The sequence below is a fragment of the Podarcis pityusensis genome (assembly GCF_964106645.2).
Source record: "Podarcis pityusensis genome assembly, chromosome: 17".
Taxonomy (NCBI): domain Eukaryota; kingdom Metazoa; phylum Chordata; class Lepidosauria; order Squamata; family Lacertidae; genus Podarcis; species Podarcis pityusensis.
The window spans coordinates 10,365,699-10,383,437 of NC_138042.1; the positions used below are offsets into that span (position 1 = coordinate 10,365,699).

General features: G+C 46.7%; 1 protein-coding gene across 6 annotated transcripts in view; it reads left to right on the forward strand.

Annotated features, from left to right (window-relative positions):
• Positions 1 to 17,739, forward strand: part of PNPLA6 (patatin like domain 6, lysophospholipase) — an 89,185-nt gene that overhangs the window by 25,968 nt on the left and 45,478 nt on the right. For all 6 annotated transcript variants that reach the window (XM_080988047.1, XM_080988050.1, XM_080988051.1 and 3 more), the window contains exons 2-15: positions 1,405 to 1,486; positions 2,643 to 2,711; positions 4,149 to 4,236; positions 4,343 to 4,425; positions 5,657 to 5,751; positions 7,013 to 7,153; positions 9,340 to 9,499; positions 10,426 to 10,506; positions 11,230 to 11,358; positions 12,073 to 12,153; positions 13,025 to 13,175; positions 15,086 to 15,169; positions 15,280 to 15,386; positions 16,207 to 16,398. In XM_080988047.1, the coding sequence (XP_080844173.1) occupies positions 1,448 to 1,486; positions 2,643 to 2,711; positions 4,149 to 4,236; positions 4,343 to 4,425; positions 5,657 to 5,751; positions 7,013 to 7,153; positions 9,340 to 9,499; positions 10,426 to 10,506; positions 11,230 to 11,358; positions 12,073 to 12,153; positions 13,025 to 13,175; positions 15,086 to 15,169; positions 15,280 to 15,386; positions 16,207 to 16,398 (1,500 nt within the window). In that variant the 5' untranslated portion in view covers positions 1,405 to 1,447. The remainder of the gene's footprint in view (positions 1 to 1,404; positions 1,487 to 2,642; positions 2,712 to 4,148; positions 4,237 to 4,342; positions 4,426 to 5,656; positions 5,752 to 7,012; positions 7,154 to 9,339; positions 9,500 to 10,425; positions 10,507 to 11,229; positions 11,359 to 12,072; positions 12,154 to 13,024; positions 13,176 to 15,085; positions 15,170 to 15,279; positions 15,387 to 16,206; positions 16,399 to 17,739) is intronic.

A 17,739-nucleotide genomic window follows, 5' to 3' on the forward strand; every position in this document is an offset into this window, starting at 1 on the left:
GAAATTTAAAAATAAGAGAGAAGGTTAAAAAAGTGGTTATAGAAATGCTAAGAATAAAGTAAATATGTACAGAAGTCAGAAAGAGGGGCGGGAGGAGGTTGATGCTTGGATAGAGCAATGTCTGAGTTTACTGAATTATGTATGGAAATTGTGATTATGATAAAATTGAAAATGGAATAAAAATTATTATTAAAAAAAACAAAAGAATTTGGGAATTATGGAGAGAGAACTACCTAAATCGTACAGTAATACTTCTGCGAACATCCGCCTTGTCTAGCGTCCATTCCAGTGAACGTCCGCAGCAAACCCAGAAGTATCAGAACATGTTACTTCCAGGTTTGCCGCATGTGCAGAAGCGCTAAATTGCGTACGTGCGCAGACGCAGCACTTTGCCCTGCGTCCCTTTGGGCTAGCGGCTGGGGCTCCAGAATGGATCCCGGCTGCAAAACAAGGTACGACTGTATAGAAATTTATTTGTGTATGCTACTGCAGCAACAAGAATGCTACTTGCCCAAAAGTGGAAATAAGCAGAAGTCCCAGCAAAGGAAGAATGGATATGAAAACTTGTGGAAAATGCAGAAATGGCGAAACTTACTGGAAGAATAAGAAATCAAGATAACAAACTTTTTGTAAAAGAATGGAAATGGTTTATTGAATATCTACAGATCAATTGCAAACAGATAAGAACATTGGCAGGATTAATGTAATAACCTGCAGTTTTATATGAGTACAGAGGTCTCGTAGTACAAGCAGACGTTTTTCCACTTTGCAAATGCTTCTTGGTGCTATGTTGAACACAGCCCAATGTTACATAAAGAACAAATATTTTTGTAAATGATATTTCAATACTTCTTTGGCAAGGCATGCTAGCAGATCACTCAAAGGTTCATCATGCTCCCTATGGAACCATTTTTCTCTTAACGTAGAAAAATGACTCATTTTTCTCTCGTCAAACTTTGGAGGTTGTGAAACCAATTTGTTTACATATGTGTCGCCCATCATGGCCCACAGGCTAGAGAGAATATTGGCAACCTAAAATCAAGCCATATCCTTCTCTTGAAAGATCCCAGCCTACAAGTTTGTAAAATAATGTCTTGGATGACTGAGGGTGTACAAAGGCTGGTGTCACCTGTCCTTTTGGGGCCCTGAGTTCAAGTGAAGCCAGCAGTAGCAATGTGTTGAACACTTGCCCTGTGCTGAGCATCAGGACCCTGATACGACCTGCTCTGACAGGCTCTTACTCCCTGGAAAACCATAGCGGTATCTGCCGTGGAACCACCACTATTGACAGGCCCACCTCGATTCCTCTCCCACTAACCGTACAATACTTCAAGCCCAGTTACATGAAAAACACACGTTCTATATTGTCCTGGGTGCTATATATAATTTCTCTCTTTTATGCAGGGTCCTTAATGCACTGGGCCTGGAAGCGGCATCGATAGCCGTCATGGGGCAGAGTGAATCAGAGCCACAGGAGGAGCAAGAGGTAACGCCAAAAAACGAGAGACATTGCACACACTTTTGTAAATCAAGAAAATCTTTTATAATAATAAAAAGAATGGGCTAGAGCTGTTCTGCTTTCCCACCTGAAATTTGCCCATCCATCCTTTTTGCAGCTTTCCTTTATCCCTGTTAAGTTTCTGTTGCTGTACAGGGAAACAGCTTTGCTTCTAGACGGAGACGTTATTTTTGCTTGTTGGTTGGCTCTGTTCTTTTGAAGGCCTTGGGAATCAATGGGACCCTAGTTAATGAATGAATGAATGAATGAATGGGACATGGGTGGCGCTGTGGGTTAAACCACAGAGCCTAGGGCTTGCTGATCAGAAGGTCGGCGGTTCAAATCCCCGCGACGGCATGAGCTCCTGTTGCTCAGTCCTTGCTCCTGCCAACCTAGCACTTTGAAAGCACATCAAGTGCAAGTAGATAAATAGGTACCACTCCAGTGGGAATGTAAACAGCGTTTCTGTGCACTGCTCTGGTTCGCCAGAAACGGCTTAGTCATGCTGGCCACATGACCCGGAAGCTGTACACTGGCTCCCTCGGCCAATAAAGCGAGATGAGCACCACAACTCCAGTGTCGTCCGCAACTGGACCTAACCGTCAGGGGTCCCTTTACCTTTTAGTTGCTGTCAAAGGAACGTTTCTTGTGTGAGCTGAATGGAAACTTAGGCATGACTGCTTAAAACATAATCTTTTTTATATAATAATTTTTATTAGTTTTCAATTACAGTCCACTAATAGCCTTATTATAACAATGCCAAATTATAATACAATTACTAATACCAGTCATTCAAATACCAAATTATATAATTTAGATGGCCCCCCACGTGCTAGAATTGATGGTGTGATGATTTTCTTTATTTCTGCGTTCCAAAATCTTATTAATTTCAGTTACATTCCAGTCAAAATAATAATTCCATATACAGCAACTGCAATATTGATAACATATTTGTGTTCACACATTAAATGATTTATGAAGCTACAAGTGAGGCACTCAAACTATATCCTTGAAACACCCGCCACAACCTGGCCTATACCCGCTGCCCCAGGAAGCCCTCTAACCTCTTTCCCCCTCCTCTGCGTTGGAGTCCTCCATCCTTGATCCTGCCCTTCAGTGTCTGCTATGTTCTCTCCCACTGCAGGATGCAACCCTGACCGCTGTACTTTCCAACGTCAAGCTCTTTGTGGCAGATCAGCTGCAGGCCAGCATGGTGAGTAGAAAGGGGACAGAGACCACTTTTGGGGGTCTGCCTCAGGGAGGTATGCGATGGGTGCTGCCACCTGTGGCACACCTGTACAAAACCGCCTCCTAGCAGAGACACCAGGAAAGTTAGGTCTGTGTTTCCTGCTGCCAGGGACAGACACCTCTTTGCATGGGTGTCAAACTAAGTGGGGAAGGACACACACTGCTAGAGGATGGGTTGTGTAATCCTGAGGAAAGGGATCTGTTTCTTCAGTCCTTCGGAAAGCAGATTCCGGGCTTCACCTCCCCACCTTATAAGGTAGATGTGGGAACTGTCACCATATTTGCTCTTGCACGATAAAAGCAAAGTGCCATGCCTTTGTTTGCTTGTTTTATCTTGCTTCTCTGAGCAAGTTGGTGACCCAACCATTAACGCCTAATCGAAGTCCAATATAAAAGCAGCCAATAAAAATACCGTAATCTCAGAGTAAGCCACTTGAAGCACCTCAGAAAACAGCCCTGGAATAAGCCAGATTTATTTATTTATTGAAATATTTTTTATTTGATTTTACACATATAAAATTATAGCAATACAACCATACACATCAACGGTTGAGAGATTCCTCTGAATCTCTGGACTTCCCACCTTCCCCCTCCATGGATCCTATTCTCAAACCTTCTCTACTGCATCTTTTTCAATAGTCCATGTTCCTAAAACTCCACTGTCTCCATAGTTCTTACTACATTACAAGTGTTATTGCAACCCTGCTAGTGTTTTCATCTGCTTACAATGGTCTCCAAGATAAGGAATAAGCCAGATTTAAACACACTTCAATCAGCAACATCTATCGCTGAGAATTCAAAGCCTGTCAAAGCAGTAGAGTCTTGGGTATCTTTCTGTAAGCAGGAAGAGAAGAAGATCTCTGAATGGGGGGGCGTCCCACAGTGTTGGCTTGCTAAACACACAGCAGCTGGATTCTGGGTACTGAGACAGGCGCCAGAGGCTTGTTTCGTTGCATTTACCAGCAGCGTCAAGAAAACAGACTCGGCTCATTGGAGGCTAAAATTATGCCCGTTTAGTCACAAAATTATTATCCTGCTATTGCATTTTAAAGGCAGTGAAGTGGTTTGGACTGGTGAGCTTCGCTGTCCACGTGGCTTCCTAAGGCCAGTCGCATTCTGGCTCTCCAGGGCAGGTGGATGTTAAAAGCAATTATCGCACACACCCAAACCCACTTTACCTGTAAATTCCAGTGATGGGCAAACCCCTGGGGCAACACCCACTACAGATAATTGACAGCTGCCTGTTCAAGGTTGGAATCTTCTATGCATCGACCCAGAACAGTAGAGCCCTGAGTGACTCCCACAGTAAAGTGAATCAATGGCCGGGCACAGAATGCCAGCCTGCCACTTTTCCAGCAGGCCATAACCCACACGCCAACTGGGCACTAACCCTTCCCCACAGGTGCTGGGTGTCATGATAGGAGTCGGGCTCTCCGTGCTGCTTGTTGCCGCCTTGATCCTGGTGCTGATCCGCCGGTTCCGCCTTCAGAGTAAGTTCCTATGGGGCTGTGGGCAGCTTTTTTGCCAAGGTGGGGCCGGGCCGGGCCTGCTGACCTGACCTGATCTTTGGTCTCCTCCTTCCTCCCTTCCCTGCAGAGGTCCAGGCCCAGGAACAACCCAAATATCGCTTTCGCAAGCGGGACAAAGTGTTGTTCTACGGGAGGAAGATAATGCGCAAGGTAATTGGAGGAAAGGGACAGGACCCACACTGTGTGTGTGTGTGTGTGTGTGTGTGTGTGTGTGGCATGGAATGGTTGTGCTGGAGTGGTAGAATGACTTCTTTGAGATGAATTGGTTGACTTGGGAATGGGGAATTATGTGGCGTCCCAGCGAATGGCTTCTCTGCATCCCAAAGCTCACTTGAGCCTCCTGTTGTCTGGGTCAGTCACCGTGACCCTTCTGCTATTGCTTATAATTTTTATTAAATTTTCTGTTTTCCAATTTAAAGTACAGTCGTACCTTGGATCCTGAACGCCTTGCAAGTCAAACATTTTGGCTCTCGAACGCCGCAAACCTGGAAGAGAGTGTTCCAGTTTGCGAACGTTCTTTGGAACCCAAACGTCCAACGGGGCTTCCGATTGGCTGCAGGAGCTTCCTGCAGCCAATCGGAAGCTGTGCCTTGGTTTCCAAATGTTTTGGAAGTCGAATGGACTTCAGGAACGGATTCCGTTTGACTTCCGAGCTACGACTGTACTCATTTTTACATCCTTAAAATATCAGTGACTTCCTTTCTTCTCTTTCCATGGTTCATTTTACATATCATAAATTCCTGCATATTTTACAGAAACGATACAATTCATTATTCCATTATTACATCCATCATAGCTTATTTACACTGCTGAATTTATCTTAACGCTGTCAGCGTTTTCAAATGTACACAGTTATTTCCCATCTATTCAATAAACGTTTTCCAGTCTGCTCTAAACGCCTGTTCTTTTTGTTTTCTTATTCTATATGTTAAGTCTGCAAGCTGCGCATACTCTGTCAACTTAAGCTGCCACTCTTCTTTGGTTGGGACCTCGCTCATTTTCCATTTTGGGACTAACAAAACTCGTGCCACAGTAGTGGCATACATAAGTCACCCTTTTTGACACCTGGGAATTTCAGTCTGCTTATTCAGGAAAATATCTTGGACAGTCAAGGCTTTGGCAGGTGTGGGAGCAGGGACTGTTGAGGGTGTTTGTGTGGCTGGGCCAGGATCAGTCCCTTCCTGTTGATATTTGTCATGTGGTTCCCAAGGGGAGAAGCTGATATGTAAAGCATGGCTCTTGGGAGGGTAACCTGAAGCCTTTGTTGAGGTGCCTTGATCCTGGCTAGTAAATGTGCGTAACAAAAGACCAGCAGCAGGTATATAGGGCTGGGTGGCTGCAGGGTTCCTCCTTCCACTTACCACATTTCCTTTCTTGCTAGGTTTCTCAATCCACGTCCTCTCTTGTCGACACCACCATGTCTGCTTCCCGACCGCGCATGAAGAAAAAGCTCAAGATGTTGAACATTGCCAAAAAGTGAGTCAGTCAGCTAGAGCAGAAAGCATGCACATGTCAGGGAAACGAAGGGCCATATTTGGGCAAAGTCTAGCTCAGGCATAGGCAAACTTGGCCCTCCAGGTGTTTTGGGACTACAATTCCCATCATCCCTGGCCACTGGTCCTGCTAGCTAGGGAATCGGGGAGTTGTAGGCCAAAAACAACCAGAGGGCCGAGTTTGCCTATTCCTGGTCTAGCTGCTGCATTCTGGATTACTTGTAGTTTCTGGGTCACCTTCAAAGGTGGCCCCACGTAGAGCGCATTGCAGTAGTCCAAGCGGGAGATAACTAGAGCATGCACCACTCTGGCGAGGCTGTCTGCGAGCAGGTAGGTAACCTGCACAAAGACACAAATTGGGTCCTTCTTCAGACATGCCTCTGTATCCCTTCAAGTTCTGCATCTTTGCTCCCTTCACCTGTGAGGACTAGAAACTTGAAGAGAGATAGAGAGAGCATGCATCATGAGCCTTGAAACTTGCAAAGTTGTTTATTCCTAAGTGGGCACAGTGAACTCGGGGCAGAATAACGATATAGAAATGAAACAGAGGACCCAGTGTGGGGGAGGGAGTCAATCAGTGCCTCTTTCAGGCCTTTAAAACTGTGGAACGCCCTCCCATCAGATGTCAAGGAAATAAGCAGCTATCCTATTTTTAAAAGACACCTGTATAGGGAAGTTTTTAATATTTAATGTTTAACACTCAATTTGGAGCTGCCCAGAGTGGCTGGGGAAACTCAGCCAGATGGGCGGGGTATAAATAAAAATTTTTTTATTTTATTTTATTTTATTTTATTTTATTTTATTTTATTTTATTTATTATTTTAAAACTGGCACATTCCCCCGGAAGCCAAAATGAGCATGGAAGGAAGAAGGGTGTATTAGTTGCTTATTTGCTTGGGGAATAAAGCCATACCTTGGGTTACAGACGCTTCAGGTTGTGTGTTTTCGGGTTGCGCACCACGCCGAACCCGGAAGTACCGGAACGGGTTACTTCCGGATTTTGGTGCATGTGCAGAAGTGCTAAATCGCGACCCGCGCGTGCACAGATGTGGCGCTGCGGGTTGCGAACACTGCGGGTTGCAAATGTGCCTCCTGCGTGGATCACATTTGCAACCCGAGCATCCACTGTAGAGGGAAGGAGGGAGTCTCTGTCTTTATTTGCAAGAACAAGAAGCTGGCTAGTTGGTTGGTTGGCTTCCTTCCATCCCTCTGAGGAACCTCTGCCTTTTCCTCCCTCCGCTCAGGATCCTGCGTATCAAGAAGGAGCTGCCCACCCTTCAGCTGAAGGAGCCGCCCCCCTCCGTCCTGGAGGCCGATCTCACAGAGTTTGACGTGGCCAACTCTCACCTGCCCTCCGAAGTGCTCTACATGCTGAAGAATGTGCGGTACGTGGCAGGGGGGGTTCAGGTTGTGACCTGGATAGGAGGTCAAGGGGGAAGCCGCAGGAAGTACCTGGGCAGCTGGCACAGCCATTGAACAGAGCGTGCCTCTGCTTTGCCACAGAGTCAGGATCCTGTTGCCAGGCCACAACCCTTCACCAGAATGTAGGAAGCCAGATGATGATACAGTTAACAAAATTAATAAGAATATGATGGCGGTGGGGAAGGTGATGCTTTTGCATGCATGCTTCAAGCGGGAGAGAGGCTGTTTTTCAGCTTTTGCCAAAACGCTTCCAAATTTGAGGCTGCTGAACAGGCAACTTGGTGCCCTCCTCATATTGTGGACAACTCCCATCAGCCTCAGCCAGCAAGGGATTATGGGAGTTGTAGTCTGAAACATCTGGAGGCCACCATCTTGGCTACCCCTGAAGTAACAGCTACATCTCCAGCTTTCAAGTTTCCCTGCATTGTTTTCCTTGGCGTAGATTTGAGCAGTGTCGGTTCCACACAACATTTGGGACGGCCGTTTACTAGCTTCTGCCATTCTTCTTCTTGCTGCTTCTGCTACTCTCAAGAGAATCCAACGAACTGGTTTTTAGAACAGTACACAGAAATGCCTGTCGGGGAAGGGAGGGAATTCAAGCAAATTGGATTGCTGTGCGTGGGGAATAACAAGAATTAATGTTCCTAACAAGTGGCCTTTGTTGCACATTCACCACACCTCATAGAGGATGTGCATATAGCTTCACCGTGAAGAGGAAATTGTGCCTGGGGAACAGGTTGCTAAATCCTCTCTTTATTCTTCTTCTTTCTGTATTCTGTATTTTTTGTAACTTTAATAAATATCATTAAAAAAAAAAAATCCTCTCCCCAGCTCCTTGGCTTTGCTGCTGCTGCTACTGCTGCTATCCTTTTTTTAAAAAAAAAAAAATACTATTTTTTCAATGCAAAATTACAACAAAAATTACAAACATTGAATCCAAAATAAAGCAGTACAAGCAAGCAAAACAAAAAAAAACCCCACATCTACAAATAAAACCATATCATCATTCTAATTGTTACGTACGTATATACATATTGACTTCCTTCCTTTGTTCTATGACCTCGAAATTTTTACTCTTTCTAAATTGTGTCTAATTTAGATTACCTCTATCTTTATACTTTTTGCACCATTTATCTCTTTCTTTAACTCTGCAAAGCTTCATTCATTACATACCGATATACTTACTCCAGAACAATGTTTTTTCATATACTCTTTAGCACATCCCCATTCTTTTAATAATTTTTGGTCCGATTGTCCCCTTATGAATGCTGTGAGTCTTGCCAGATGTATATACTCACAAAATTTAATTTGCCATTCTTTCATTGATGGAATTTTATTCCCTTTCCAATTTTTTGCTATGAGCATCCTAGCAGCTGTTGTCACATAGAGGAATACTTTCCTTTGAATGTCAGGAATATCGTTTGTGATTATACCTAAAAGGAATGCCTTGCTGCTGCTATCCTTATGGGTTTTGCAGCCAGCCCAGAGCAAATAGCCAACATTGTTATTATTATTAGTAGTAGTATATTACCCTATACCTGCAGATCTCAAGATGGTTCTTAACGCAAAATCACAGTATAAAAACACAAAATATGTAATAAAAACAAAAATAACCCAATAATTCCCTATGCCCACAACAAATTTTAAAAGGGCATTGGATGTCAAATCAGCTGGGGGCCTAGTTGAAGAGGAATGTTTTCGCCTAATGTCTAAAAGTGTATAATGAAGGCGCCAGGCGAACTTCCCTGGGGAGAGCATTCCACAGACAGGGAGCCACTACAAAAAAGGCCCGTTCTCGTGTTGCCACCCTCTGGACCTCTCGTGAAGGAGGCGCACGATGAAGGGCCTCAGAAGTTGATCTCAGGGTCCCGGTAGGTTCATATGGAAAGAGGTGGTCCTTGAGGTATTGTGACCCTGAGCCATTTAAGGCTTTATAGGTCAAAACCGGCACTTTGAACTGGGCCCGGAAGCTAATCGGTGGCCAGGGCAGTCAGACTGGGATCGGTGTAATATGCTCAAACCATCTTTCTCCGATGAGCAACTGAATCCTGATGTTTCTGAACTAGCTGGTGTTTCTGAACCCTCTTCAGGGGCATGGCATGGTGCAAGGAGAGTGTTTTGGTGATGATGCCCTCTTCCTTCCTCACAGGGTGCTGGGCCACTTTGAGAAGCCTTTGTTCCTGGAGCTGTGCAAGCACATGACCTTCCATCAGTGCCAGCAAGGCGAGTACGTTTTTCGCCCAGGTCAGCCTGACACCAGCATCTACGTGGTCCAAGACGGAAAGCTGGAGCTCTTCCTGTCTGAGCAGGTGAGGGCAGCAGGGAGCTCAGTCGGGCAACATCAGGAAACTCCATGGGGACGATTCCATAGCCGTGCATGGCTATGTGGCTCAGAGGACAAGAGCTGGGCATGGCCTGGCGTTCGTCACGGCAGGGAACGAACAGAGCTGCACAAGACACATTGGCACAGTTGCATGCAGCTCTTGTTCGTTTCAGTGGGGCTTGTGTGGGAGACCTTGATTGTGGTTCCTGCAAAGGGTGACGCAGGGAGGGGTCCCCTGGTTGGCTCAGAGGACGGCTAGCCAATTGCAAATCTCTTTGGTTGAAGAAGACAGAGTCCCTACCAGAAAAGAATGGCAGGTTAAGTTGATGGAAAATGCCGAATGGGCAAAAATCAGAAATCGGGGAGACCAACATCTCCATAAGGAATGGGGAACATTTATAATTTATCTTAAAAACCATTGTAAACAGTTAAAATTGTTAGCGTGACTAGAATAACACTTGTACAGTCATACCTCGGAAGTCGAACGGAATCCGAAATGTTCGGAAAGCAAGGTGCGGCTTCCGTTTGCTTTCCAATTGCGCAGACACACCGGAAACAATAGCGGAAGCTGCACTGGACAGTCGGCTTCCCCAAAATCATCTGAAAACCAGAACACTCATTTCTGGTTTTTTGATCGTTTGGGTGCTGGCATGTGACTCCCAAGGCATTTGGGAGCCGAGGTTACGACTGTAGTTTAATGTTGAATTTTGGACAGAATGGAGATGTAAAAGATTTGGATTATTATAAGAGATGCAGGAGGAAATGATTAACAATAGGACCCACAGAGGGGAGGAGGGAAGTCCAGGAGATTCCTTGGAGTCTTCTTATATATGGATATGTGATTGTAAAACTTTGATTTGAAAACCAAATAAACAATTGTTTAAAAAAATAATATCTCTTTGTTTGATTCAGGATGGGAAAGAGACCCTTGTGAAGGAGGTCTTTCCGGGCGACAGCGTCCACAGCCTCCTCAGCATCCTGGACGTCATCACGGTAGGATCCTTGTCCACCTCAGCCTGTTAGAATCCTAGATACGGAAGGGGCCTGCAAAGCCATCTAGTCTGGCCCCTTTCTCCACGCAGCGTCTGCAATGCAGGATGCAACCACAGCATCCCAAGCCTCCAGGGGAGGAGACCCCATCCCTTGCTGAGGCAAGTCTGTTCCCCTGTCAGACAACTCTTGCGGTTACGAAGTTTCGCCTCGTCGTCAGCCTAAATCTGCTTCCTTGCCATTTCCACCATGTGGCTCCAGGCTCCACATTCTTCTAGTTGTGGGCTCCAGCCTCATTGCTCCTTCTCCCACCCATGCTGCTCCCTCCCCTGGCTTGCCCCACGGGAAGAGCTAAAGGTGGGAACCGATCTCGAGGCTAGCAGCGGCCGAGGCACCATGATCTCTTCTGTGTAGTGGAATTGGTGGAGCAGAAGGATCCAGAACCGTTTAAGTCCAGGGGGGCTGACCCATGGTGCTGCAGCTATTGCTAGTCTCCACCTCCCATCATCCATGACCATTGGCCGTGCTGGCTAGGGTTGGAGTTGGAGTCCAACCATGCCCAGTGGGGCCCCACATGTTCCTCTTTCCCCCACCACTTCCCCGTTTTAAGCAGCTGCCTTCTGACAAAAAAGGCATGGTTGTCTAGGAGGATGGGCCCTTTGGAGTGGCGGGTGTGGGTCGAATCAGGGGCAGCCTCCTGTTGTTCTAAGATTGGTTTCCCAACAGGGTCACCAACGCCCGTACCGGACAGTCTCTGCACGGGTAGCTGAGGACTCCACAGTCCTGCGTCTGCCAGTGGAGGCCTTCTCGGCTGTCTTTGAGAAGTACCCTGAGAGCCTGGTCCGGGTGGTGCAGGTGAGTGCCCTGCCCATTGCTTCACTGTCTCCAGAGTGGTTTCTCTTTCTCTGCCTCCCGTCCTTTCCCCCCCTTTCCCTTTCTCTTCCCCCCCCCCCATGCATTTGGCCTGGCATATATGCACAACGGTTGACCTCCAGATCAAGTTGTTGAGTATATTTCACATACTTGCCATGGGTGGTGGTTGAGCAGGGGTTTCCAGGATGTTTGTGTGTCTTCGTATAAGTCATTGACTCTTGCCATGATTGGCAGAAGCAGGCCACGAGATGGTGATGATGATGATGATAAAAATGGATGGAAAAAGAGGGCTCATCCCCCACTTGTCACAATCTTCAGAACACCACATCTCTGAAAGTGTTCAGCCAAGGCATGCCCAAGAACTTAACAGCTGCTGGAGGCTTTTATCCTTTTTTTGGGGGGGTGGGTGTTCATCTTCTGGGCATCCAAATGCCATTTGGATTTAGCCAATCCAAGGCAGAATTGTGGGGCTCAGTCTTTTTGATAACCCAAGCAGCTTCCAAGTCCTTGAAAGATGCGGTGGTGGAGAAGAGAGGTTTCTGAAACCTCCTCGCCAGTCCCTGCTATAGAGAACCCCACAAGCTTTGATCGGACTGAAGTGACCCTCGGACTGAGAGAATTGAAAAGGGAATTGAAAAGCCCCCCTTGCAAGGAAATTGTACAAGTGACCTGCCCTTCTGCCTCTTTCCCTTTCAGATCATCATGGTGCGCCTTCAGAGAGTCACCTTCTTGGCTTTGCACAACTACCTTGGCCTGACCAATGAGCTTTTCAGCCACGTGAGTTCCTGTCCTACCCCATTCCACCTTCTCTCCCTCACCCTTGTCCGGCTGGAATCTGCTTTCAGAGTGGGAAGCAACCGTACCTGGCTCCTGAGCATGTGCAGAACGCATCCCACCTTTCCTCCACTGTGTTAGGGGTTAGGGCTTCTAAGCTAAGCAAAAGGCTTTGGCGGGCAGCATCTCTCCTCCACTACCACCCCCTTCCCCCCCTGCTTATGTGATAATAATAATAATAATAATAATAATAATAATAATAATTTATTATTTGTACCCCACCCATCTGTCTGGGTCTCCCCAGCCACTCTGGGCGGCTTCCAACGAAGATTAAAAATACATTAAAATGGCACACATTAAAAACTTCCCAGAACAGGGCTGCCTTCAGTTGTCTTCTAAATGTCAGGTAGTTGTTTATTTCCTTGACATCTGATATTATTATCATATTATTTTTATACCCTGTCCATCTGGCTGGGTTTCCCCAGCCACTCTGGGTGGCTTCCAACAGAACGCTAAAATACAATAACCTATTAAACATTAAAAACTTCCCTAAACAGGACTGCCTTCAGATGTCTTCTAAAAGTCATATAGTTGTTTATTTCCTTGACATCTGATGGGAGGGCGTTCCAAAGGGAGGGGCCACTACCGAGAAGGCCCTCTGCCTGGTTCCCTGTAGCTTTGCTTCTCACAATGAGGGAACCGCCAGAAGGCCCTCAGCGCTGGATCTCAGTGTCCGGGCAGAACGATGGGGGTGGAGACGCTCCTTCAGATATACTGGACTGAGGCTGTTTAGGGCTTTAAAGGTCAACACCAACACTTTGAATTTTGCTTGGAAACGTACTCGGACAAACATGACTGTGTTCTCCATCCCCAGGAGATGCAACCACTCCGGCTATTCCCCCAGTCGGGCCACACCTCTCGTACCAGCCCCGTCCGACACAGCAAGCGTGTCATTAGCGCCTCCTCCATCGAGGATGCCAAGGATAGCTCTGGAAGGCAGGGGGAAGCTTCCTCCAGGGACCAAGGTAAGGGAATTTGACCCGCGTGCATCTGACTTAATCCATGAGGAAGCTGTGGGTGGGTCCTCTGTTTCCAGAGAGCCTGGTGCTCTGCAGGCCCCGGCTGCTAAACATTTAGCTCATCCCCAGCTTGACCTTCAACTTCCCCAACGCAGATGAGGCGAGGGAGGTAAAAACAAAGGATGCCGCCTCAGACGTGGATTTAGCTGTCGGTTCCGGGGGAGGAAATAAGGGCTGTTCTTGGAATCAAAACTGGAGCTCAGGGGAGACAAGTAAGGGTTGTCAGTTTTCTGAGCAGCGATCCTGCCCTCTTGTCTACTGTGCCCCAGACAGCTATATTTGACTCCTTCCAAGCAGGCAGAAATTTAAGCCGCTTCTCTTGGGTGCACCAATGTTTGGGGCAGCAAACAAGCTTGGCTTCTGCCTCCAGTGGCTTCCCCTCACTATGGCACCACAGGAGCTGGGAGGGAGGCTGTGATGCTACTGACGGCCTCTGCAGGTCTCTGTCTGAGTTACATAGCAGCCGGGAGAGCAGCACCCCACATTGTCTCGGCTGATTCTCCCCTCTTCGCTGTCCTTCCTCCTTTCCCTGCATACTCTTGGCCTTGACAGGTGGACGTATCTGTCAAGGCTGGAGCCAGATGCAGGTCAGCGCTAAAAGAAGCAGATCTCCGTTTTCAGTGAACTCTTTTCTCAAGGAAACGAACATACACTCAGCCTAGTGGTCTCAGCAACACTTCCCAGTAGGTCTTGCTCCTATGGAGCAGTTGCCAGGACTGAAGGTCCCCACATTCTGCCAGCCTTAAGGCTCCTCCTCTTCTGGGTGCTTCCCAAGCAGTCTCAAAATGCTTCTGCGCACCTCTGGCCTCTCCTCCGTTGCCATCATTATCCTGCGCATTCTTGGAGACCAGTGGGGAGGGGAGCTTGTCGCAGCAGGAGAGGGGAGACTCCCTGGGGTCTTCACTAGCCTCTTGACTGCCCTCCTCTGCTTCCGCCTCAAAGTCTGAACTGCTCTGTGTCACAGGTTCTTCCTGCTCACTAAAGCCTATTGCCCCTTCGGCTTCTAACAACACCTCCCACCAAACTTCTCCTTCTGACCTCTTCTCGGTGTACTGCCACCAATCCGCTGGCTCTGAGCCTTCCTCCTCTGGGTGTTCCCTTCATCCAGCCAGTCCCTGACAGTATCTGGATGGTTATCCCTGGGCAGAAATGTCCCCAGGAATGATTTTGTGGCACATGTGAGTTTGGGGGGTCTGGGTGTCCCTCTCATGGATGTGAGCATCCCACTTGGTCTACTGCAATGCGCTCTATGTGGGGCTACCTTTGAAGGTGACCCGGAAACTACAGTTGTTCCAGAATGCTGTAGCTAGACTGGTGACTGGGAGTGGCCACCAAGACCATACAAAACCGGTCCTGAAAGACCTACATTGGCTCTCAGTACGTTTCCGAGCACAAATCAAAGTGTTGGTGCTGACCTTTAAAGCCCTAAATGGCCTCGGCCCAGTATACCTGAAGGATATCCCCATCGTTCAGCCCGGACACTGATGTCCAGCTCTGAGGGCCTTCTGGTGGTTCCCTCACAGCAAGAAATGTACAGTGAACCAGACCAGAGGGCCTTCTCAGTAATGCTGCCCACCCTGTGGAACGCCCTCCTATCAGATGTCAAGGAAATAAACAACTACCTGACTTAGGAAACATCTGAAGGCAGCCCTGTTTAGGGAAGTTTTTAATGTTTGAAGTTTTATTCTGTTTTTAATGTTCTGTTGGGAGCCACCCAGAGGGGCTGGGGAAACCCAGCCAGATGGGCGGGGTATAAATAAAGATATTATTATTATTATTATTATTATTATTATTATTAACATGAGGTGCCCACATGTCTCCTGGGCCTGGTGAGTGATAGTCTTTTATACTTCCAGGTGACCCGTTGAAAGCAGGTCTGCTGGAACCTCCCGCTGCCCCGCTGCTGAGTCGCTGCATCTCCATGCCAGTTGATATCTCAGGTATGTGTCTCTCTCTGCCTTGACCACCTTCTGCCTTCCTGTGGAGATGCAGCATCCGCGGGCCTTGGGCTCAGTCGGCTCCATTTCTCTGGTGTTCTTTCCTCACCCAGGGATCCAGAGGGGCCCCCGCTCAGACTTTGACATGGCCTACGAACGAGGCCGCATCTCAGTGTCCCTTCAGGAAGACAGCTCCGTCTCACTGGCTGGCTTCGCCCGGGTGAGTCTCTAGCGATTGGGATGCTCTGCTGGTGCCTGTGGGATGCTGCTGCTGCCCTAGAGCGAGGGAGGGAATAATAATAATAATTTATTTATACATACAGACAGACATACATACCCCACCCATCTGGCTAGGTTTCCCCAAGATGGAGCCTGTCAGGTGGTGATGTGTGGTTGTAGTCTCTCAGTCAGATGACTTCAGGTGAGAGAGAATTAGAGCTACCCTGCTTTTGTAGAAACTCTTGCATTGTTTCGTTTTTCTTATTGATTCAATAGCAACAACCAAAGTGCAAGCATATAACAAAAAGAAGCAAAGAATCAGAAATTTAAACCAGAAAGCGTCAGAGCCTAGAAGGGCAAAAGGAGAAATCAGGAAGACCAAATTTTTAACAAGGAACGGAGAAAAAATTATCTTAAAAGCCATTGTAAACAGCTAAAATCATTAGTAGGATTGGAATAACACTTGTAGTTTATTTTTGGGTATAATGGAGATGTAAAAGATTTGGATTATTCTAAAAGATGCAGGAGGAAATGGTTAATGAAAGGACCCACAGAGGGGAGGAGGGAAGTTCAGGAGAATCTTTGTAATCTTGTTTTTATGTTGGTTGTTGGATAATTGATTGTAAAACTTTAAATTGAAAAAGTAAAAAACAAAACAAAACCAAGGTTCCAGTGTATTTATACAGTATATAAAAAAAGGGGTTGTGCCTGGTGGAGATGGTGGGGTTCTTTCCTTTCCCTCTCGCGGGAGCCTTCCTCTCCGGTAGTTTCTTGCCCCCTCTGCCCCCTACCTGACCTTACCTTGTCACCATCCTTGGCAGTCGACATCCCATGAGCCCCGGGAGCGGAAGTCTGTGACAGTGGAGGAACAGCCGTCTGGGATCTACCACTACAACTACTGCGAGGACGACTCTGCAACGGGCGACTGTCCCTTCGGCCCCTACCAAGGATGCCAGACGAGCGCCATCTTTGAGGCTGCCAAGCGGGAGCTGGTCAAGCTCATGAAGATTGAGGTAGATGCCGTCTGGGATCCCTTACTTCTCATTCTGCATGGGAATTGGTTGTTTTTCAAGGCCACATAATTTTTTATTAGTTTTCAATTACAATACATACCTCTGGTTATGAACTTAATTTGTTCCGGAGGTCCGTTCTTAACCTGAAACCGTTCTTAACCTGAGGTACGACTTTAGCTAATGGGGCCTGCTGCGCCGCTGCCACGCAATTTCTGTTCTCATCCTGAGGTAAAGTTCTTAACCTGAGGTACTACTTCTGGGTTAGCAGAGTCTGCAACCCTAAATGTAACCCGAGGGGTTTGTAATCCAAGGTACCACTGTAAACCAATAATAGCCTCATTTTAACAATTCTAAATTATAATAAAGTTCCTAATACCAATCATTCGGATGCCAAATTATATCATTTAGCCCTCCCAGCATGCTAGAATTGATGGTTGGATGATTTACTTTATTTCTGCGTTCCAAAATCTTATTAATTTCAATTAAACTCCGGTCAAAATGACAATCCCTTATACGACAACTGCAATATTAATGACTTCCATTTGTACTGACACATTCAATCAGGGGTCAGCAAATTTTTCAGCAGGGGGCCGGTCCACTGTCCCTCAGACCTTGTGGGGGGCCAGACTATATTTTTTGGGGGGGGAATAATGAATGAATTCCTATGCCCCACAAATAACCCAGATATGCATTTTAAATAAAAGCACACATTCTACTCATGTAAAAACACCAGGCAGGCCCCACAAATAACCTAGAGATGCGTTTTAAATAAAAGGACACGTTCTAGTCATGTAAAAACACGCTGATTCCTGGACCGTCCATGGGCTGGATTGAGAAGGTGATTGGGCCGGACCTGGCCCCCGGGCCTTAGTTTGCCTACCCATGCATTAAATGATTTATAAAACTACAGGTGAGGCACTCAAACTGTATCCTTGTTCTTCCTGTGTGTGGCTATTATTCTGTCCGTGATGTATCTTCCTGTCCTTGTAAAATATTATGTCTATCTTTTCTCGGTTGTTGCTGTTCTCCATCATGCCTTGGGCAGAGCTAATATCCCATTGTTTCAGAAATTCTCAATTGCTCTGTTTTCAAGGCCACATAAGAGACTTCTGATCATCAGCGGCTAGTTTTGTCCCGTCACGCCCCTGATTTCCAGTTGCTGGGAATCACAAGTAGTGAGCTTTCTCTACTTGTTTGTGCAGAGGCTTTATAATATATATTTCATATATATTTCAGTGTTCATAGACTGAGGTTTTTTTGGGGGGGAATGCAGCAAGGTGTTATACAACATGCAAAATTACATTAAAAGGAATTTTTAAAAAATCAATTTTAAAAACTGGT